Below are 24,765 nucleotides of genomic sequence, written 5' to 3' on the forward strand. Positions count from 1 at the left end.
GCAAAGTTAAATGCAATTTTGTCCTGGTGGGGCCCACTTGCGGCCCAAAATGGTACCAATATGTGCTTTTTTTTTCGTTCATGGGATGTGGGCGTCGCTGGCGAGGCCGGCATTTATTGCCCATCCCTAATTGCCCTTGAGAAGGTGGTGGTGATCCACCTTCTTGAATTGCTGCAGTCCGTGTGGTGACGGTTCTCCCACAGTGCTGTTAGGAAGGAAATTCCAAGATTTTGACCCAGCGTCGATGAAGGAACGGCGATATATTTCCAAGCCGGGATGGTGTGTGACTTGGAGGGGAATGTGCAGGTCGTGTTATTCCCATGTGCCTGCTGCTCTTGTCCTTCTAGGTGGTAGAGGTCGCGGGTTTGGGAGGTGCTGTTGAAGAAGCCTTGGCGAGTTGCTGCAGAGCATCCTGTGGATGGTACACGCTGCAGCCACTGTGCGCAGGTGATGAAGGGAGTGAATGTTCAGGGTGGTGGATGGGGTGCCAATCAAGCGGGCTGCTTTGTCCTGGATGGTGTCGAGCTTCTTGAGTGTTATTGGAGCTGCACTCATCCGGGCAAGTGGAGAGTATACCATCACAATCCTGACTTGTGCCTTGTAGATGGTGGAAAGGCTTTGGGGAGTCAGGAGGTGAGTCACTCGCCACAGAATACCCAGCCTCTGACCTGCTCTTGAAGCCACAGTATTTATGTGGCTGGTCCAGTTAAGTTTCTGGTCAATGGTGACCCCCAGGATGTTGATGGTGGGGGATTCGGCGATGGTAATGCCACTGAATGTCAAGGGGAGGTGGTTAGACGCTCTCTTGTTGGAGATGGTCATTGCCTGGCACTTGTCTGGCGCAAATGTTACTTGCCACTTATGAGCCCAAGCCTGGATGTTGTCCAGGTCTTGCTGCATGCGGGCTCAGACTGCTTCATTATTTGAGAGGTTGCGAATGGAACGGAACACAGTGCAATCATCAGCGAACATCCCCATTTCTGACCTTATGATGGAGGGAAGGTCATTGATGAAGCAGCTGAAGACGGTTGGGCCTATGACACTGCCCTGAGGAACTCCTGCAGCAATGCCCTAGGGCTGAGATGATTGGCCTCCACAAACCACTACCATCTTCCTCTGTGCTAGGTATGATTCCAGTCACTGGAGAGTTTTCCCCCTGATTCCCATTGACTTCAATTTTACTCGGGCTCCTTGATGCCACACTCGGTCAAATGCTGCCTTGATGTCAAGGGCAGTCACTCTCACCTCACCTCTGGAATTCAGCTCATTTGTCCATGTTTGGACCGAGGCTGTAATGAGGTCTGGAGCCGAGTGGTCCTGGCGGAACCCAAACTGAGCATCAGTGAGCAGGTTATTGGTGAATAAGTGCCGCTTGATAGCACTGTCGACGACACCTTCCATCACTTTGCTGATGATTGAGAGTAGACTGATGGGGCGGTAATTGGCCGGATTGGATTTGTCCTGCTTTTTGTGGACAGGACATACCTGGGCAATTTTCCACATTGTCGAGTAGATGCCAGTGTTGTAGCTGTACTGGAACAGCTTGGCTAGAGGCGCAGCTAGTTCTGGAGCACATGTCTTCAGCACTACAGCCGGGATGTTGTCGGGGCCCATAGCCTTTGCTGTATCCAGTGCACTCAGCCGTTTCTTGATATTACGTGGAGTGAATCGAATTGGCTGAAGACTGGCTTCTGTGATGGTGGGGATATCGGGAGGAGGCCGAGATGGATCATCCACTCGACACTTCTGGATGAAGATGGTTGCAAACGCTTCAGCCTTGTCTTTTGCACTCATGTGCTGGACTCCGCCATCATTGAGGATGAGGATGTTTACAGCACCTCCTCCTCCCGTTAGTTGTTTAACTGTCCACCACCATTCAAGACTGGATGTGGCAGGACTGCAGAGCTTTGATCTGATCCGTTGGTTGTGGAATCGCTTAGCTCTGTCTATAGCATGTTGCTTCCGCTGTTTAGCATGCATATAGTCCTGAGTTGTAGCTTCACCAGGTTGGCACCTCATTTTTAGGTACGCCTGGTGCTGCTCCTGGCATGCTCTTCTACACTCCTCATTGAACCAGGGTTGATCCCCTGGCTTGTTGGTAATGGTAGAGTGAGGTATATGCCGGGCCATGAGGTTACAGATTGTGCTGGAATACAATTCTGCTGCTGCTGATGGCCCACACCACCTCATGGATGCCCAGTTTTGAGCTGCTAGATCTGTTCTGAATCTATCCCATTTAGCACGGTGGTAATGCCACACAACACGTTGGATGGTGTCCTCAATGCGAAGACGGGACTTCGTCTCCATGAGGACTGTGCGGTGGTCACTCCTACCAATACTGTCACGGACAGATCCATTTGCAACAGGTAGATTGGTGAGGACGAGGTCAAGTAAGTTTTTCCCTCGTGTTGGTTCGCTCACCACCTGCCGCAGGCCCAGTCTGGCAGCTATGTCCTTCAGGACTCGGCCAGCTCGCTCAGTAGTGATGCTACCGAGCCACTCTTGGTGATGGACATTGAAGTCCCCCACCCAGAGTACATTCTGTGCCCTTGCTACCCTCAGTGCTTCCTCCAAGTGGTGTTCAACATGGAGGAGGACTGATTCATTAGCTGAGGGAGGACGGTAGGTGGTAATCAGCAGGAGGTTTCCTTGCCCATGTTTGATCTGATGCCATGAGATTTCATGGGGTCCAGAGTCAATGTTGAGGACGCCCAGGGCCACTCCCTCCTGACTGTATATCACTGTACCGCCACCTCTGGTGGGTCTGTCCTGCCGGCGTGACAGGACATACCCGGGATGGTGATGGAAGAGCCTGGGATGTTGGCTTTCTTCAGGCATAGGTACTGCTGATCCTTATGATTGCATATCTGGTGGAATTCCTGGGTGAGCTCAGGAACACACCAGACATGCCCCAAAACTGAATCTGAATGTACGAAGACAAAAAAATGACATATTTCTGAAAACAAATCCCCAAACTTACCAAAAAACTAGTTATTTAATATTAGAAATATCTGCAAGAATATTTTCTAGACTGGAACTTGAGTTTTGCTTCAGTACAGTGATAAAACATTTCATCTGGGCCTTGAGTGCTTGGATTCCAACTCCTGTTGACAGATTCAGTGTCTGTGTGAAGCACCATTGGCAGCTGTAGTTTTCACCTTGCTCCTGTAACAACAGCTATTACACGAGACGCGAGTAGAATGGGACCGTTCAAATGGGTCGGAGATTTCATCTTCTTGTTGACAAATTTAGAGTGGGTTCCTGCTCCTAATTACTATCAAGTGATCCTATTGCAAGTGTGCATGTATGTATGTTGAGTCAGAACAGGATCAGGACCAGCTGTGATATCCCCATAATCAAATAGTCTGCTACCAGTCTCTGTCAGGGCTCACACATGACTATCTACTACTTGGGCAATGCATTGAAGGGTGCCTGGCACCTATTGAACTTTTCCCAGCATGAATCAATATCTTCAACAGATGAGAGTATGGGAGAAAAATTGATGGAGAGAGCAAGTGTGAAGAAAAGAACCTGTGTTAGTGTAAATAAATGAGTATGTTTTATTTCAAAGTAGATAAATGAATATATAGAATTTCAAAGTGGAATCATAAGATGTGATTGCCAATTCCTCTTAAAATCTAGCCAGGCAGGTCAATAACTCATAATGTGTACTTTGAGAGTGCTAGTCTATGAACTGAGAATTGGGGTTGTATGATGGGATGATCCCTTCAAACAATAGCTATTGTAGCATTCAATAGTGAGTAACAAACCAGAAGAGGATTCAGAACTTCAAATGACATGATCCCTGAGAATCTGCGGTGGGCACATCACTCGCCTGCGACCCGCGACACTGAAATGATCTGTTATGGTAATTAGTCGAAATAGCCCATTGGTATTCAGAATGATCTAGATTTGCTGTGTATAAATAAAGTTTTGTGCTCTGAAATTATTCTTCTACTTTAGCATGGAAATCATACAATCTGGGCAAAGGGGTTGGGGAATTTGGGTGGGACGTTATTCCACTAAATCTCCACTCCTTTCTGCCCATAATTCTGATGTGGAGATGGGGTGGGGGGGGGGGGGGGGGATGGAGGGGATGGAGGTTTGGGCAGATGCTCTTGCATTGCGCATCTTCTGTCACAATGCTAATGAGAGAGACAGGACTGGCAGGACAATGTCCCCCAGAGAATCTTATCAATTCTGCCTTTCCCGCGGCCTGCGTAAAATATGTCTGTATGATGCAGGTGTACTTGTTGCAGCAAGAGGTGAGACCCGCAGTGTTATTTCCCAACAACAGCTGGACAGTGGGGACTTTTAAAAAAAATAAGATTTCTACTCTTTTTGGCTGAAATGGCCTGTTCCCACCTCTCCCTGAGAGACACAGTGTCACTCTGATTTTCCTGGCCTTCTATAGCACAGGTGTCCAAGAAGTTCAATAAATGGTGAGATGCCACCCCTTTTATGCAAATGACCCCCCCTCAAAGGATTTTGGATGGGGTCATTCCCAGGCTAGCCTGGTAGCCACAAATCACGCGCAGTAACCCACCAGAAATTTCCAGGCTACTTTGTTTGTGACTGCTGGTTCTATCTCAAAATATTATTTGAACTCTGATCTAATTCAAGACAACTATGTAAATTACATTGCCGAGGATGTTGGTGGTGGGGGGTTGACATGTTGACATTAAAAGAGCATCTAGGATTTTACAGAATTTAGGATTGATTTTGTGGTGCATTTCCAATGGCTATAGGACACTGTTCTTTGAGTGCTATATGTACCTGCAGTACTGAAAGCTGCAGTCTCACTATAAGTTAAAGCCAGCAAATTTGTGTGATATTGCAATGCTCAGTCAACAGTGGATGATGAGCTTGGGAGTACTTCGGGCTCAGTGTCCAGAATATTCAGCACCTACAGCTTTTAAGGGGCAACTGGTCACCTTTAAAGCTGTCCTGCTTGGCTCAATGAACTCAAGGATGGTGAGCTGCTGCATTGGTAGGTGAAGCTTTGGAGATCCTCCTGCAGAAGGTTTGCCATTGATGGGTGCTCCTTATTGGAGCAGAAGGATATGCTCTGTTAAAGCAGCATTAGAGCCGTCCAGATGGAGGTATCATGCAAAAACACATGGGAGCAGATGAGACAGAAATTTGATGACCTTCTAAAGGTTGCCAAGGTAAGTATGTTCACACTTTGACTACTTTTATGATATTTCTTAAGAATACATGCCAACAACACATCTCTGTAAGCCTGGTGCAGCATCACAGAGGAAACATGCACAACACTTGTTCCAAATGCGCAGGCATGCCCATGTTTCTGTACGTTGCCAGTATTGCTGCCATCCAGATGTGCTTGCATATGTGTATGTCTTGCAAGCTAGGAACATCAAGTACACTGTCAACACAAGTGACCTGCATGCTGCATATTCATAGACTTAATTACGGTGACTGACTGGTTGTGCACTTGGATGAAATCAATCTTTTATCTTTGTTTTTCCAACATACATCTCTTTTCTACCTTCTTGCAAGAGAAAGCTGCACATTGCAGATGCAGCAGATAATGTGCAGTTAAGAGCTTTGGTTCCTTAGGAGGCTCCACATTCTTTGGATGCAATAGAGTCAGGAAGTTTAGAGCCCCCCTCCGCATATTCTGTGTTTGTACCATTCTTAAATCTCCATACTTACTCTTTAGGCTCAATTTTAACCTAACCCACCCAGCGGGAACAGGGCAGGTTTGGGTTGGACGCACATTTTACACCCAATGGAGTGTAAAATCAGGAGGAGCGTAGAACGGTCATCCAACCCGATCCTGCAGCGTTCGCACCGGACAGGTAGTTTTAAAATCAGAGCTATTAATTCACTCCCTGACACAGCATAAATGTAAGGAATCTTACAACACCAGGTTATAGTCCAACAGTTTTATTTGAAAATCGCAAGCTTTCGGAGGCTTTCTCCTTCGTCAGGTGACTCACCTGATGAAGGAGAAAGCCTCCTAAAGCTTGTGATTTTCAAATAAAACTGTTGGACTATAACCTGGTGTAAGATTCCTTACATTTGTCCACCCCAGTCCATCACCGGCATCTCCACATCATGACACAGCATAACACATTGGTCCAAAATTTGCTGGAAAGTTGTTCCATAGTAACGGCGCATTTACAGTGCACACCATTATTATTTCCAGGAAATTACGGTGTTAGTGTTACGCCACGGCAACATTTCCTGAGACTGTTTCCCTATGGCTGAAACTGTTGAACAACTAATTATCATAGCTCCGCCCCCACTCAAATGAATGGCAAGATCGGGCTTGCCGATTTAAAGCCACTGAGAAGGCAACTTGCACTTAGATCGTTGCAGAATGGCGCTCGTGGGGTGAGTATATAGGAATCATAACAGGATGCATTTAAATGAGGCAATGTCACTTCTGGGCATTATTATAGTTACCTCAAATCTAAAATTTTTTGAGCAAATTGATCAGAGCAGAGCCCATATTTTTGAAAGTTTAATGTAATGCAAATTAGAATGTTATTTATACTTATTTCTCGCACTGCTAATTGGAAAAAGTTCGATAATTCTTGAAACACTTAAATTGTCTTCTAGGGTCACTGTTTTCTACATTACTTTTGAAATTGCTTTTAGATGTCAATCACGGGTGAAGTACAGCACTCTTCTGAAAGCCCACAGCGCCCAGCCTTGGCCTCGTGAATCACTGAGGTTTACAGAAGAACTGTTTGTTCTTGTGGCAATATTTATTTAATATATGTCCCTGTTTATATCTTTTAGTAATTAGCTGCCAGACATAAATAAATGTTGGCTAGAGGCAGCAATTTAATAGAAATAGGCGTTGCTGTGTTTTCATGAACTCCTTAACGATTTGATAATTTGGTCTGAGATACAATCAGCAGAAAAAAAAATGCAACTTCTGTAAAGATTTCAACCAACTCTATTTTGAAAACAAACAATATGCTGGGATTAGAGATTACTTAGCTTATTATTTTGAAGCATATTTGACATTACACTCCCAAAAGAGAGTTTAAATTTACAATCAAAAGGTTGAAATTCCCGCAGAAATCGACAATTGAAATAAATTCTGAACTATCCATTGGTCCGGCCCTTCCCGATCCTCCGCTATACTGGCTGCGGCATAGTCTAATTATTTTTCCAGCGAATTGTGGCGTACATCAGCGTAATTTATAGCGTTTGGTGTCAATATCCCAATCTCAGCGAATTCCGCGCTATTATCGTATCTTGTTATGTAAGCTTTTATTTGAAAGGCGGTGTTATTGACAGAATTCTCGGGTCCTAATAGTGTTGAAGATGTGAAGGTGGCAAAGCCCAATATCTGCCCTGGACTGAGCACCTCTCAACACTCTGCATTACTTGCTGCTACAATGGCAAGCACCAGCACAGATACATCCACTTTGGATCAGTTAGTGAGTTCCAAGCGGGAGCAGTTGATGAACGTATAAACATGAGTAAGAAGGAGCGAGTGGAGATGACACTGGCAGACCCACAACTTGCTGGCCAGGAGGCCAGATTGAGGGCTTCTGTAGTTACGATTCTAGAAATTCAAACCTCACAGGGCCTGCCCATAAATACGGTTTGATAGCTGAGCATAGTATTTCATTATGTCACTTGAGAGTGTGCTAATCTGCCTGCAAAATATGGAGGTATCTATGGAAGGTTCCACAAGCTGCATCTGCACAATGCTGCAGGGCCACATGCAGACTCCAGGTTTCTCTGGAGTGCAATTCCTTAGCCAAGATTCTAAATTCAGGCACATGTTTCTAATGAATGCTCCAACTGGAACTCTGGAGACTTTGTGTTTCAGTCTGCAGCATAATGTCTTATCTGCATTCAACATGCTGGGAATCAAATTGAGACAGCTATTATACAGGCCTTCACCAATTTAATTACTGCTCAGTGGCATTTTCTTGCACGAATCTCTGGATTTGCTGAGGGAGTTCATGGCAGGATATGCCTCAGGACAAGGCAACATCCTACCACCCAGCTGCCTTGCTCAAAATGATTCCAGGTGCACCAATAATGTACAGCCCCAAGCAGCCACTGCAGCCATATATATGGTACCTGCAGTAGCTGAGCCTCTATTAACTCAGCACAAGGAGATACTGGACCATTTCCATCTCTAGAGACACGTTCAGGCGCAAAGCAGCCATCTATCTTACTTTCTGCTACACTGGGAAATCACTTGGAAGGTGCACATGGTTTGGAGGTAGAAGGCGTATACCATATACTGTCACAAAGGGAAAGCACCAGCATTTCCATATGTTCACCACAGTGAACATATCTATAACCACACACTGTTAGGGTTAATAAATGTGGGTTAACTGATAATCCCATGTGTGCCATGAGATAATTTAGAATGAGGCAAAATAAGGCAGTTATGCAATGCTTTTTACGCTGGAGAAGAGAAGGCTCAGGGGTGATCATATGGAAGTATTCATGATCATAAAAGGGTATAGACAAGATAAACATCAATATTTTAACATAATCACAAATTCTACTTCAAGAGATCATAGCCTCAAATTTAAGAGGGAGGATTAAAAGACTGTTTAGATTTAATTAACTTATGCTGCGGGTGGTGAATATTTGGAATGATCTGCCAAGGGAGGCAGTGGGGGCTATAGTTACAGGACCCACTACAATGGCAACAGCTGGAGTCCACCAGCCTGATTCAGTCATCTCTCAGGGCAGCAGCACTCTAGCCCTTCCCCCCCATTGCATTAATCTGGCGTGCACTGCCTGAAAGGGTGGTGGAAATAGATTCAATAGTAACTTTCAAAAGGGAATGGATATACACTTGAAAAGGAAATATTTGCAGGGCTATGGGAAAGAGTAGGTGAGGAGGACTAATTGGATAACTCTTACAAAGAGCCGGCACAGGCATGATGGACCAAATGGTCTCCTTCTGTGCTGTATGCTTCTATGATTGTTGTAAGGAATCTTACAACACCAGGTTATAGTCCAACAAATTTATTTTAAAATCACAAGCTTTCGGAGATTATCTCCTTCGTCAGATGAATGAATGAAAAGGTTCTCAAATCGCATATCTTATACGATGTTGGGACAGCATCACACCAATCAAAAGGTGTCGTTGTTATTCAAACAGGCCAGTCACGGAGAACAGCACGTCCCAGTACACTCGATATACATTGTGTCTTTTACACAGGCAGGCAGAAAGAAACTCAAAATGGCAGAGAGAGAGAGAGAGAGAATTTTAAAAAACATATAAATTTTTTCCCCCTTTTTCCCCCGCGTTCTCCAAGGCGGCCTTCGAGACACACGACAACGCAAAATCGTCGAGCAGAAGTTGATAGCCAAGTTCCGCACCCATGAGGACGGCCTCAACCGGGATCTTGGGTTCATGTCACGCTACACGTAACCCCACCAGCAAAAAGGGGGAAAAAATTTATATGTTTTTTAAAATTCTCTCTCTCTCTCTCTCTGCCATTTTGAGTTTCTTTCTGCCTGCCTGTGTAAAAGACACAATGTATATCGAGTGTACTGGGACGTGCTGTTCTCCGTGACTGGCCTGTTTGAATAACAACGACACCTTTTGATTGGTGTGATGCTGTCCCAACATCGTATAAGATATGCGATTTGAGAACCTTTTCATTCATTCATCTGACGAAGGAGATAATCTCCGAAAGCTTGTGATTTTAAAATAAATTTGTTGGACTATAACCTGGTGTTGTAAGATTCCTTACATTTGTCCACCCCAGTCCATCACCGGCATCTCCACATCTATGATTGTTGATATGCTTATGTAGGACAAAGAAATCAGATGCGTTGTCACGTTCAAGGATGGGTACTGGATTGAAGAATTGATCCTTTATTTGAAGGTGGGGGAGAAAAAGTTAAGACAATGGTAGACTGTGTTAAAGAGAAGAGAAGACTTCGATTAACAGTAGTGTTCTGATGCCACTTGCAGTAGACACTGAGAAGGTCTCTGAGTGAAGGTCAGCTTGATGATCTTCTCTATGTGCTTCAATTCTAAAGTATCTATGGCTGTCTCCTTAGGAATGTTTAAGTCCAGACCTTATTGTCTGGAAAAATTTTGCAGGGCACAGCAAGCTACAACTATGTGTGATAAATGGTCTTCAGCATGCTACAGAGTCCCTCCTCACCTGTGAAGGCAACGAAGGTGCCCCTTTAAGAGTCCAGTGGTCCTCCCAATGACCACTCCATTAGAGACATGTCTTCTTTGTAGCATTGCTCTGGTGCTGTTTGAGGTCACTTTAGTTAGTCATTATATATAAGAGCATGAGGTGAGATACCCACAAGCCATTTGTTGACATGATTTTCTTCCTGGAAGTGGTCAAGAAGGACCAAATTTTGAAGGATGAATACATTGTGACAACTTACAGCATATCTCACTTTGATGTGCAGGATCCTTTGCATACTGCCACATACTATCTGTACATTCAGTGAGTGAAAGCCCTTCCTGTTGATGAAGTTGAGATGATTGTCTGTAGATGCTCAAAAAGCAATGTGAATGCCATCTATTGCAGTATTGGACCTTGGGACAATCAGTAACTCTGTAAAATTGAATGGCACTATCTCACTGCTGCTTGGTATGATGCCAAAATCAATGAATTCCCCATCTCTCAATAAAGTACATCAGTAACCTGATGAATTCATGCCTGTTGTGCACCCTGGTTGATATTACAGAAATCCCATGTGCCTGCCTGAAATGACCCTGTGGCATACAAGTTGAGTGCAGCCTTCACCTTCATAGTCACAGACAGAGCAGTGCAGGCAGATGAGATTGGCTGCAGGTCCTCATGCAGTAGGCGGCAGAGCTCCCCTATTTTGGTGGAATGCATTCTTGTATTACATATCTCCTGATTAAGGTTTCATGGGACCTGTGTTACCTGTACATTCTTTGGGGAATGCAGTAGCTGGTGGGATGCATCCTCCTTAAATGTTGCCTCATTCTCCTTTCCTCCATTTTCTGCTGCTACTCCTCCTGATCCTCCTCTCCCTCCATAATAATGCCATACAAAGATAAGCACATAAAGAATGCCATACTTTATTCCTGAAAAGCCCTCACTGTGTGTGGGATGGGGATCAAATCCAAGGTATATCCAGTTTGCCCAAATAATTGTTTCAGAATGACATTCTAACTGCTGAAAGTGCCTGTCAAACTCTCCGCAATCTTCAGGCTCAGAAGCCCCTCACTTCTGCCTGTTTCAGCTGATCCTGGTAACAACTGTGCCTCATAGTTCTCATCCTAATTTACCCCAAGTCCGTTATAATCATAAAACCAGAAAGCGTAGGGTTGCAACTGGCTAGGGACTCAATGGGCAGATTGCGGGAAGCACCAAAATCATATCGGAGCTAGATGGTGGAGGGTGTGGGATGGGATTTTGGGTTGGTAAACTGTTGGCAATGGCTTCTGGCCCAATTTGCTGCAAAGTACAAAAAGATTTTACACTGAAGAAGTGCCACAAAATGCATGGAATTTTGGGGCATATGTCTTTAATGGGATTTTATAATGTAATATAATGTCTATTGTAATAATTTCTATACTGTGGCTGTACCAAATAGTAGTAATATATATCATTTTGTTCCTGAAAAATTAAGATACATTTTAAAACATGATTTTAATAGTATTCATTTTAAATAAACCCCTTTTAATTTATAATGTTTTTTGTTGGATCTCCTTGGTTGCTATGTAGATTCTGCCATTTTTTCTCAGATACTTCCAAAGGTAAATTTACACACCAGTCTGAGATCAACGGCTGTAGTTCGGGATTCTAGCGAATAGAACCACATGCACTTTGTTTGCTACTTGGAACGACAGCAGTCTCAGTCAGGAGAGAGCTGCACACATGCCTGGATACAGGTATTGGCAGATCTCTCTCAGAGTAGTTAAAAATGTAAATATGTAGAAGGTGAGGAGGAAAAATCCCCACCCTTGAAACACTTATGAACATTTAGTCTGTCCCTGAGGTTTGGTGAAGTTCCCCAGGGATTCTAATGCCCTAAGCAATTTACAAGCCAGGTTTGACTCCGAACTGGATTTACACCACATTGTGTCAAACCAAAATGATATGAGACTACCCCGCTTCATTCCAGAGTGAGGCTAGACCTAAACTCTGGATTTACACTGTCGGTTTAGTGTTGGTGCAAAATAAAAATTGCATTACACCTACCCTAAGCTTGCAATGTAAATGCACTCTAAATGTTATCTATTCATGCAGTAGTTGAGCAACTCTGAGGATAAGGATTAGTCTGTAGTTAGCAATAGTGTCAGTATCAGATAACAAATTGTACTTAGTGGATATAATTGTGCCACATGACTTTACAAAAGAAAAGTAATTTTGTATGTATTAATGAAAGCAAAAAATTATTTTTAGTTTGTCTCCTATTGATACTGATGCAGGTTAACCTTCTTAACCGATGTGTGGTAAGATACTCACTGCTGGCTTAAATTGCTGGAATAGAGCAATAAATGTACGAATTTTGTGTTCTAGTTATTTTTGCTGATGCAAACATTCGCGTGAGCATCCCAACTTAAAAAAAAAGTATGGAGTGAATTTAGAAGTGCGGTTGCTTTAACAAACCAATTATCATATTTGTCATTTTTTTGTTAAACTAAGGAAATAAATGATGCAGATATTCGTGAGCTGGCAAGAAGATTGACTGGAAGGTTGACTGTCATTCGGCAAACTTTCCCGGTGTCAGAAAGCAAGAGCCAGTACTGTTTAAGAAGCAATCATAGATTTTCTTCTGTGATGTGCAATCCTAAAGACCCCTTCACACAGCACATGGAGGTAGGGAATGTGGCAGTAATAGTTTTTTTAAATGATTTTTCTCTTTTATATACAAATAATATTATTTCTGTGTGATGTTTAGATAAATATGCATCTAACTATTAGTGTAATTAGTGTTGTACAAAAAACAATCTAATATTGTGAACAATTTTGAAAGCTAGCCTGGATGTTTATTGTGCACGCGCGCGCACTCACACTCACTCACTCACTCACACACACACACACACACACACACACACACACACACAATTTTCAGATGCTGCTCTTAACTGATCAATAATTTGCTTTTGAAAATGTATAATGAAAGATTTTGCATTTATATATCATTATTATGTGTAGAGGTCAAACAACTATGGGAAATCACATGCCACATGAGGATAGAAATACCATTCAGCTGTATTGGTTGCACAGGCATAGAGCAGGCACAGGTGAATCAGAAAATTAACTGAGTACACTTGGTTTGTTTTGCCAGTGATTTTCCAGCTATTTGCATTTTATGTGCAGGAATGCTCATGCACATGTTATGTAATAACCTCATTTAAGGCCTCAGAATGTTTGCAAAAATATTTAAATAAATACATGATGCCATTGCACTCTTTGCCTTTGCAGTTCATTTTAAATAGATGTAAGTGATGCTCCTTAGGGTAGAATTTAGGATCAGTTGCGCCGATTGTTCAGACACTGGGAATGAGGATCAGAAAATTGAATGAACAGTCCTTACACATGACAAACATACATCCTTCTGCCCACAATTTTCTGGCCAGCTACAATTTAGATGCTCTTGTACTAGTGTACATTTTGTGCCTTGGCCTCATTAAGGCCCCAGAATTCATGTGAAAATATTTACATTAAGTTACATCAAGTCCACAACACAGAAACAGGTCATTCAGCCCAACTGATCTATGCCAGCGTTTATGCTCCATGTGAACCTCCTCCCACCCCTCTTGACCCTATCCGCACACTTTTCTATTTCTTTCTGCCTCGTGCTTATCTAGCTTCCCCTTTAATGCATCTGTGCTATTTGCCTCAACTATTCCTTCTGGTAACACGTTCTACATTCTTACCACTCTTTGGGCAAATTAGTTTCTCCTGAATTCCCTATTGGATTTATTAGTGACTATCATATATTTATGACCTCTAGTTTTGGACTCCTCCACAAGTGGAAACATTTTCTCTATGTCTAACCTATCAAACCCTTTCATTATCTTAAAGACCACCCTAAACATTCACTCCCTTCACCACCGGCACACTGTGGCTGCAGTGTGTACCATCCACAGGATGCACTGCAGCACCTCGCCAAGGCTTCTTCGACAGCACCTCCCAAACCCGCCACCTCTACCACCTAGAAGGACAAGAGCAGCAGGCACATGGGAACAACACCACCTGCACGTTCCCCTCCAAGTCACACATCATCCTGACTTAGAAATATATCGCCGTTCCTTCATCATCGCTGGGTCAAAATCCTGGAACTCCCTTCCTAACCTTCACCACACGGACTGCAGCGGTTCAAGGCGGCGGCTCACCACCACCTTCTCAAGGGCAATTAGGAATGGGCAATAAATGCTGGCCTCGCCAGCAACGCCCACATCCCATGAACAAATAAAAAAAACCTCTATCAGGTCATCCCTCAGTTTTCTCTTTTTTTAGAGAAAGGATCCCCAGCCTGTTCAAACTTTCCTGATAAGTATATCCTCTCTGTTCTGGTATCATCCTTGTGAATCGTTTTTGCACCTTCAATGCCTCTACATCCTTTTTATAATACGGAGACCGACCAGAGCTGTGCACAGTTCTCCAAATGTGGTCTTAGCAAGGTTCTATATAAGTTTAACGTAACTTCTCTGCTTTTTAATTCTATCCCTCTAGAAATGAACCCCACTGCTTGGTTGGCATTTTTTATGGCCTTATTAACCTGCATCGTTACTTTTAGTGATTTGTGCACCTGTACCCCTAGATCCCTTTGTTCCTCTACCCCATTTAGACTCTTATTATGCAATCAGTATGTGGTCTCTTTATTCTTCCTACCAAAATGCACCATCTCATATTTATCTATATTAAAATTCATCTGCCAATTACACGCCCATTCTCTTAAGTTTATTAATGTCTTCTTGCGTTTTCACGTATTCTTCATTTGTATTAACTACATCCCCCAATTTGGTGTCATCTGCAAATTTTGAAATTGTGCTTACGATTCCAGAGTCCAAATCGTTAATATAAATTGTGAACAACAGTGATCCCCGTGGAACACCATTTCCCTCCTTTTGCCTGTCTATGTAGCTGCCGTTAACCCCTACTCTCTGTTTCCTGTTTTGTAGCCAGTTTGCTATCCATTCTGCTACTGCTGGGTCCCCTTACTCCACATGCTCTGACCTTAGACATGAGACCTTATCAAAGGCCTTTTGAAACTCCAAATAGATTACATCTATTGTATTACCCTTGTCTACTCTTTCTGTTACTTCTTCAAAGAAATGTCTGAGATAGTGTCGCAGGTAAGTGCGGGTATGTCTGTGATAGAGAGAAGGCTAGCCTCTGTTGAGCTTCAAGCACAGCTCACAAATGAGTCCATTCAGGCCCTGACAATGACCATTCGAACTCAGGGTGAACAACATTCTGCCGCCTTAAACAGGCAGACTGATACTTTAGAAGTGATCTTCCAAGGCATCACAAATGTCTTTAAATAAGCCAGTGGGACTTCCGGATTCCTAAGGCGCACACGCACACAGATATGTTTGTGTGAAATGCGGAAGATGATGGGTTGGAGCCTAGACTCCCGTTTGAAAATTGAGGCCAAAGAGTCTGCAAAGGGATATCGACAGGTCAGGAGAGTGGACAAGAAGGACCAAGGCTACGGACCAAATGCTGGAATATGGGATTAGAGTAGACAGGGCTTGATGGCCGGCGCGGACACAATGGGCCGAAGGGCCTCTATTCGTGCCGTATGACTCTATGACTATGACTCTAAGGTAGCAGATGGAGTATAATGTGGGGAAATGTGAGGTTATTCACTTTGGTAGGAAGAATAGGAAAACAGAATTTTTTTAAATGGTGAGAAACTATTAAATATTGATGTTCAGAGAGATTTGGGCATCCTCGTGCAAGAAACACGAAAAGTTAGCATGCAGGTATAGCAAGCAGTTAGGAAAACAAATGGCACGTTGACCTTTATTGCAAGGGGGTTGGAGTACAAGAGTAAGGAAGTCTTACTGCAATTGTACAGGGCTTTGGTGAGACCTCACCTGGAGTAGTGTGTATAGCTTTGGTCTCCTTATCTAAGGAAGGATATCCTTGCCTTGGAGGTGGTGCAACGAAGGTTCACTAGTTTGATTCCTGGGATGAGAGTGTTGTCCTATGAGGAGAGATTGAGTAGAATGGGCCTATACTCTCTGGAATTTAGAAGAATGAGAGGTGATCTCATTGAAATATATAAGATTCTGAGAGGGCTTGACAGGGTGGATGCTGAGAGGTTGTTTCCCTTGGCTGAAGAGCCGAGAACTCGTGGGCATAGTCGCAGGATAAAGGGTTGGCCATTTAAGACTGTGATGAGGAGGAATTTCTTCACTCAGAGGGTTGTGAATCTTTGGAATTCTCTACCCCAGATGGCTGAATCATTGAATATGTTCATGGCTGAGATTTTTGGACTCTCGAGAAATCAAGGGATGTGGGGATCGGGCGGGAAAGTGGAGTTGAGGTTTAATATCAGCCACGATCTTATTGAATGGCAGAGCAAGCTCGTGGGGCCGTATGGCCTACTCCTGCTCCTATTTCTTATGTTCTTATCCCGTAATGGCCCTATCCCTATCCTGATATTTCTTTTGTTAGTTATGTGTCTGTAGAATACTTTACTATTTCTTTTTATATTCTTTGATAATTTAATTGCGTAGTTCCTCTTTGCTTTCCTAACCTCTTTATATTCCCTTTTGTCATCCTTTCCTTTACTGTCTATGTACTTAGAGTATGCCTTTTTCTTCAGTTTCAATGTTATCCTTTTCTCTTTATTCATCCATGGTGTTTCATTATTGGCCAGTCTGTTCTTGTTTTTTAGAGGAATATTTTTCTCTATTGATCACCGTTTTAAATATTTCCCACTGCTGTTCTGTCTCTTCGTATGTCAACATTTTTTTCTAGTTTACCTCCCTAGTTCCATTCTCATCCCCTCAAAATCAGCTTTTTTCCAATTTATTATATTGGTCTTTGCCTTACTTATGTCTTTCTCAATCATTATTTTAAACCTTATTATGTTATGATCACTATTGCCTGGATGTTCCCCTAGGCTTACTTCTCTTATCTGCTCTGGTTCATTTCCCATTAGTAGATCCAGCAGTGATTCCTCTCTAGTTGGGCTTCTCATGTACTGGTTAAGAAAGGAATCCTGTACACACTGTTAAAACTACATTCCCCTTTCCCTACCTCCTCTTGCTAGTTTATTTGGGGATAATTGAAGTCTCCCATGACTATTATTTGATGTATTTTTCTCATTTCATAGATTTGTCTACATATTTCTTCCTCCACTTCCCTTCCACTATTAGGTGGTTTGTTGAATATATTTATTAACATGATCGATCTCCTCTTATCCTTTGTCTCAATCGATATGGGTTCTGTTTCTATCTTAATGTTACTTATATCCCTTTTTCCTATTGCCATTATGTTGTCTCTATCCCTCTTCCCACCTTCCTTTCTAAATACATGATAACCTGCAATATTTAGCTGCCAGTCCTATTCTTTATGTCACCATGTTTCAGTTATCCCTAATACATCTGGCTCCTCGCTATGAATTATTGCCTCCAGTTCTCTCATTTTGATTCAGATGCTGTTTAATTTGCTGTTAATAATTGTTCCCATCACTTTATTTTTAACAGTCATTTTGTACTTATGTTCTATAACTGTAATTTTATTGAATATTGGTGCAATTTCCTGGCATTTGTGCTGGAATTCTGCTTCTTGTCTTCAAAACCCACTTTGAAATGGTGCAAGGAAAGCACCATGTGCTGTGGAGCTCCAGGAAGTGCCATGACTAGATTGTGTATAGGTGTGCATGGTGCTTGCTAACTATGGTGAGAGAGTTGCAAAGTGCTATGTGTTGTGTAGAGGCATTGGAAAGACTGGTAGGCTGTTCTTTGAGGCCTACAGCAACAAAAAAAAACATATTTTAGAAAAAACAAACTTTAAAAGACTACATTTATAAAGAATAGGTTTAAAATTTCATTATACATAGCCGACTGAGGAAATCGTCCCCCCTTAAGACTTGTGTGTGAGCATGGTTTAAGAAACCCATGAAACTTGCAGCAAAATTAGGCACTTTTAATGACAAAGGCCTGGTAATTAACTGCAGTCTGCATGGAATACTAAATGCAGACATTCATTGCATAGGATGTTTTTAAAGTTATTTTTACATGCCAAAACACACTGTGCCAGAAGATAAACTGAAGTTGTGGTTATAATGTGCACCATTATTTATCATTAGCACAAAACGGATGCTATTTGTTTACCTTGCAACATAAAGTATACTTTTTCTTGTGCTAATACAAATAGGGCTTGAGAGTTATGAATTTTGATTTGTGCTGCAAACAGTTCTTTTTATCATTTTAAGTTGTGAAAAACATAATTAAAACAAGAATGAATATGGATGTTTTGGAGATATTTGAGATGATTTTAGTGTCTGCAGTCAAAGTTACCAAAAAACAAACAGTAATTTCAGTTCACATGCACTTTTATTGTTTATTGAGAATTTTCAGTATTTGCTCCATTTATATTACTGTTGAATGTACAGTTTGATACATTTTTCAGTAGAACTGCATACATAGTGTTAGAATTGATAGCTAGATAATAAAAACAAGCAATTCTTTCAAATGGATATTGTTTCACATTAAGTTTTAAAGAAAAATTCTCAAACATTTTAACAATTTTTTCAGCTTTCAACAGTTTTAACCCTAAAATGACTTTCATTTCTGATGCAGTTGTTTTATTTTTTGGAGTACAGGTTAACCCTAAACTTACTATTTCCATTATATTGATGAAGACAATGATTAGGGTTTTCCACTTCTGTGCTTGCCAGCTCTCAATTTTCCTGCCTATTAAAATGAATGGGGGGGGGGGGGAAATTGAGGGCTAGCGAGTGTACATGTTAGGAGACATAGGTAGAAAAGCAATAATGCGTAAATGCCAACTTCAGTATTTTAAAGAAGATTAGAAGCAGCACAGCAGCGGTTCCATTCTCAGCTGCATCATCATTTTAATGAAAGGCAGATCCCACCTGACATCTTATAATTCCTCTGAGCCTTGAACATACTGCTTGGCACGAGCACATTTAGTCTTGACTAAAGCATGGTTTGGCGACCTCAAAAAAGAGATAAGGAGTCTGAGTAAATGGAAAGCAAGATTCTTACATCTTCACCCATGTCAATCAATAGAAGTATTGTAAAAATATCCATTAGTTGCTACTCTGCAGTTTAAAGATATAAAGCTCTACATGTGAACAAGACGTGATGAGGTCTGTGTAGCTGGCCGTTTATGGACATTTTGATAAGGAATGTGTAGCTCAGGAAAGTATGAAAAATGGCTGACTTTAATGAGGATTTGGATTCTAAGGGTTTGATCAACCTGAATACAGAGCTCAGAACTGTAACATGTAACTATAACCATCAGATGTGGTTGTAAGTACTATAGTTTAACTGTATGCTTAAGTACTATTGCATGTACTTCATAAATTTATGAACACTTGGCCTTAATGTTTTAAGAACCTTATTGATTTTGAGGAATAGATAGAATACCTAATCATAAATAAAAACCATCTTCTAACATACAAGTGGAAAATTCCAGAAACAATTGAAGGGCTACTTATTCAGACTATTGGTCTGCTCTTTGTGCTTTACCAGAATATACAGTTTTACTGGTAAGAATCACTAAAGGTGCTTTTACATTGGAATTCATTTAACTTGGATTGTCGATGAAGGGCAGTTGTATATTGACTTTACATATTTACACCATTAAATCCCAACTCCCTGATCACAATACAGAATTGAAGAATTACTTTTTAGTGGATCTATGATTCTGCCACCATTATAAATCAACTGAGATTAATATTTTAAATCTGGCTTGTCAGCATACGAACATTCTCCCATAATAAACAAGTGCCACTGTAAAAGCACTGTGCTATCAGAATGCTCATGAAAATAAATAAAACTGGTATATCTTGCTTGGCGTTGATCACAAGTAGTCTAGGACCTTAGTGCAGTTTCTAATGCTTGCCCTAGCATCCAAATGCAATGAAGGTTTGCCTGTTGTAACACAAAAAACTTACTGAAGCAATATACAATGTTACTGTAGTAAGGTAAAAATATTACATACCTTAGCAATACTGAAAGATACAAATCTCACAGATATAATATTCACAATATTAGCTATCTACCACTTTACAAAACTTCCTTGAGATCCAAATAACTTACTTTGTTCCATCCCAAAATCTCTTATTCTGTTAGAACATTTTTTGTTGACACACCTGTCACAGTAGATTCTAAATGTTTGCTTAAGATACTGGTACTTCATTTTTCCTCCTTCCTCTCCAAAATCTTTTTTCTGTTACTTACATATTTATAGAATATTTTGTTTCTCCCCCTTCACAGTGGATTATTTGTTGTTCTTTTGGAGCTGTCTTTGGTATAGTATTTACTGGGAGCTTTCTCACTATAGAGTTACTTGCATGACAAAATGTGATTATTTTTGTCCTACCTTCCACTAGCAGATTTGAAGTATTTTAAATGCAAGTATTTTAATTTTTATTATTCCGCCTTCCTCGCTCCTGAAATCCTTTTTTCTACACTATTTAAGTTAAACTTTTTCTCTCTTTTGCTTCAATAGTTCTTGCTGAAGTTGTTCTTTGTAGTACTGCACCAATAAAGTTGTTTCTCACCATCAAGTCTCCAATGATTTCCAAAAGGCAGGGAAGTAGGATGACGTAGGTAGCTCCAACTGAAGAGCAAGCACCAGCACACAGAAGTGATAAGTTGATTGGCCTCCTTCTGTGGTGTAATTTCTATGGTTCTATGACCAGCACTTTTGTCATTCACCACGGTCCAGGCTTGACTGCCTGATTGGCATTGGCTGCAATGTATGAGCTCAGCATCAAAGCAATTCATAAAATCCCTCTCTGGCTAGGGCACATATCAATTTCTCTTGAAGACAGAAAAAGTTCCTCATCCCAAACCATACCTTCAAATTGGACATATTATGCTTTGAAGCTTTTGAGACTCCTAGATCTCTTAGCTATTTCAACAACATTCATGGAGTAATCTGTTGCCCATTTTTCCTTCCTATGTGCAGTACTTTACATTTCCCTGCGTTAAATGTCTCTGGACATTCTTTTGCCCACATACATATTAGGGCCAATTTAACTTCAGGTAGATAATCGTCGAGCAGGGGGCAGAGAGCGCCCACTGTCCACCTGTTCTTGCTGGTGTGAGGCTCGGGCCTCATTTACATGCTGCCAGTGAGCTATGGGTGCAAGCGGGCACCCTACTGCCGCTCACTGGTTGTGGGAGGGTGGAAAATCTACTGACTCCCAAACTGAACTGGCCAACAATCAGAGCTTGCTGGGGTGAGGGGATGCGATCCTGGAGGATCCTTGGACGGGTTGGAGTTTTTTGTGCGGTCAAGAGGAGCAAATTATCAGCAAATTTGACTAATTTGCATTGAGCTTCTGAATCCAAGTAATTGATATCAAATAAAAGTAGTGGTCCCAACTCTGAGCCCTGAGCCATCTCACTCAGTAATTCCTCCCATTCCAACAGAACTCCTCTAACAAGTATCTGTTGCTTTCTTCCTTTAAGCCAATTTCTTATCCATTCTCAAGATTTACTCTGGCTATCCACAGTTTTGAACTTAACTAATAGCCTTTGTTGTTGAATTCTTCAAGTGCCTTTTGGAAATCGTTGTACATCATATTGTAAGCTCTGCCACAGTATGTTTTGATTGTTATATCCTCAGAGAAGATGAGGAGTTTGGTTAAGCAGGACCTTTCCCTTCTGATGCCATGCTGACTGCTGTTTACTAGATTATTGTTGTACAGATAATCCTCAAATTTACTCCTGATAATTGACTACATTATTTGAAACAGAATTGAAGTAAGACTAACAGTTCTGTAATAGCCCGTGTTGTTTAGTCATCATTTTTGAATATGGGCACCACATTATCCTGCTTCCAATCTAATATCCCCAGTGTCCAATAATTCCCTCATAATGATTGCTAATGCCTCACAAATCTCCTCTCTAGTCTCTCAGCACTCGAGGATAAATAACATCTTGGGTTTTAGTTGTTTTGAGCCCTTTTAGTCTGTCTAGTATTTCTATCTCGTTTTTATCAAAGTTATTATTTTGCTTTAGTTCTCTTTGCTTGGGGAGGGCATATATGGTTCATATCTTTCCCAGTGAATATCTGAAGAAAGTGATCATTCAGATTATTAACTATTTTGTGCTTGTGTTCAGTTTTGAGCTCATTTGCATCTTTTATGGCTTTCACCCCTTCTCTGATTTCTCTCACTGTTATGGTATAGAAAGAATGTTTTACTGGTGTGTTTGGTCTCTGCAGCTATGTTTTTTCTAGGTCTCTCTTTGCATCTCTGATCACCCTCTTAACTTGTTTCTACATGTTCTTATATTCATCCTCACAAACCCCTTCCCCTTTCTCCCTGTAGGATTTATTGAATGCATTATTGGGAAGGGGGTTGTTGAATTTGGGAGCACTATGGGCCCAGGGTCTGGATGTTTTGGGGACATGGTGTGTGTGTGTGTGTGTGTGTGTGTACGATGGGGAAGAGGCATGAAGTGTGTGAGGGTATGAAAAAAAAAGGGAGGACTGTCCCAGTTGTTGGTATGTTTAGAGTAGGCGGGGATGTTGGGTTTTGGGAATACTGGAGTGGTGAGGCACTGGAGTAGTGGGAGGGGGCTCAGGTTTCGGAAAAGTGCATCAGGGTATGGCAATAATGGGATAGCGGTTACACGGATATGATGTTCAGATGTCTGGGGAGGAGCTCAGGGTATGGTACTACTGGGGACATTGGCATCTGGGAGCATTGAGGTAGGGTCATGGGATATGGGAGGTTTGGGTGGATACAAGGGTCTGGAAAATTGGGAGGGGATTCTGGAATCTGCCAGTATTTGGGCAGAGAGTAACAGGCTGTTGTAGGAATGGGAGTGGGAAAGCTAGGTATGGGAGCATAGGGAGGTGGGCAGGGAGTCCAGCAGCATGGGGGAAGTAGCAAGGAAACATAACTAGGAGAACTCATTGGAAGGTTGGTTTAAAAGATAGGTAAGTATAAAGTAAAGTGGAAACATGACAGCCAGGCATGGCAGGCCTCTTCTCCCTCTGTTCCCTTATCTGCTGAAGGCCTCGGTTTCGGCCGAGGCTTTCAGACACTGAGCTATTCTTCGGGGTCAAATGGCCCCACTGCAGCACTGCCTGAATTCTCCACAGAACCATAGGCCCTCTCCTACTTGCTGGTGGAAATACCACTGGGAGTCCGCCATCAATAGCCAGGAAACTGGGCCGGGGTCATAACAGGGTCAGTGTGGCAGGCAGAAGTCCTGCTCCGACATGTTTGGGCAGGACCAGGAAAATCCAGGCCTTTTTAGATTGTCGCATTCAAATTTTTTTTTCCGAAGAACTCACATTTTTATTAGAAGGCGGAATGTCTGACAGCTTGGAATTGCAAAGGTTAGAAATAAGGCCCCTGCCTCTACAATCAAGTTTAAGTTGATTGATATTTCCACAAGTTGGCTGCAATGCAGATGCTTCCTTGACCAAAAATCAGATCTGGTTACTCTATTGCCATAAAATCACTCAAAATAAAATATTGATTAATAAGTTGACTAATTGCAAAAGTGCATTTAATGATTTTTTTAGGTGTTTTAATTAGGATATTCTATAGAGTTCTCTGGTTGGTGAAATTATTTGATATCATTAATGCACATGATGTGGACTCCTCAGAGACCTTTAATGTTGCTATCAAAGTGCTATGTCAGAGGACTGATAAATCTGCAAACTCAAATTTTACAGATGTTGAGTGGAAGAATCCATCACAGAAATTACATGCTTGTCTTTGGCTAAAGAGATGCATTAACCTATAGTTCCCTTCTGTCAGGAGACTCGTTAGTTCAATATTTAATTTTGCTTAAAGTTGCTCTTGGGTCTAATCTATGCAGATCTCCAATCTCTACGTGTATGACAGTGTTTTGCTGCTGGCTGATGCCTTCCATAAGAAGCTAGAAGATCGAAAATGGCACAGCATGGCTAGTCTGACATGTATAAGAAAAAACTCCAAGCCATGGCAAGGTGGAAAGTCCACATTTGATGCAATCAAAAAGGTACTGCACGTTTTACTGTAAAATTCAAATAGTATTGCACTTGTATTAGTACAAGAAACATTTAATGGTAGAAGTTATGAATTAGTGTAAAGTGATTATTTATATTTTATTTGTGAAGATGACCTTGTAACCAGGGTCAGTAGTTCATTTCTGTCCAAAATGTGTTTACTGCTTTAGGTGGCCACCAGGAACACCTGAAAAATTGCCTGATCTAATATCTGGTCGGACATCTTTAGTGCATCCTTTGGATGCGGGACGTTGGTCCCCAAAATTGGCCCTCATTGCACCTGTTTTACAACAACAAAAACTTGCATTTATATAGCGCCTTTAACTTAGTAAAACATCCCAAGGTACTTCACAGGAGCGTTATCAAACAACCGAGCCACATAAGGAGGTATTGGGACAGGTAACCAAAAACTTGGTCAAAAAGGAAGATTTTAAGGAATGTCATAAAGGAGGAGAGAGAGCTAGAGAGGCGGAGAGGTTTAGGGAGGGAATTCCGGAGCTTTGGGCCTAGGCAGCTGAAGGCACAGCCACCAATGATGGAGCAATTAAAATCAGGGATGCGCAAGAGGCAAGAATTGGAGGAACGCAGTGATCTCGGAGGGTTGTAGGGCTGGAGGAGG

The 24,765-nt window shown here is 41.9% G+C and overlaps 1 protein-coding gene across 3 annotated transcripts in view; it reads left to right on the top strand.

Annotated features, from left to right (window-relative positions):
* The window catches only part of LOC137332471 (glutamate receptor ionotropic, delta-2-like), a 366,170-nt gene that overhangs the window by 216,630 nt on the left and 124,775 nt on the right, over window positions 1-24,765 (top strand). For all 3 annotated transcript variants that reach the window (XM_067996343.1, XM_067996344.1, XM_067996345.1), the window contains exons 6-7: window positions 12,615-12,788; window positions 23,978-24,139. In XM_067996343.1, the coding sequence (XP_067852444.1) occupies window positions 12,615-12,788; window positions 23,978-24,139 (336 nt within the window). The remainder of the gene's footprint in view (window positions 1-12,614; window positions 12,789-23,977; window positions 24,140-24,765) is intronic.

Source organism: Heptranchias perlo, chromosome 14 (genome assembly GCF_035084215.1).
Source record: "Heptranchias perlo isolate sHepPer1 chromosome 14, sHepPer1.hap1, whole genome shotgun sequence".
In the NCBI taxonomy this organism is placed as follows: domain Eukaryota; kingdom Metazoa; phylum Chordata; class Chondrichthyes; order Hexanchiformes; family Hexanchidae; genus Heptranchias; species Heptranchias perlo.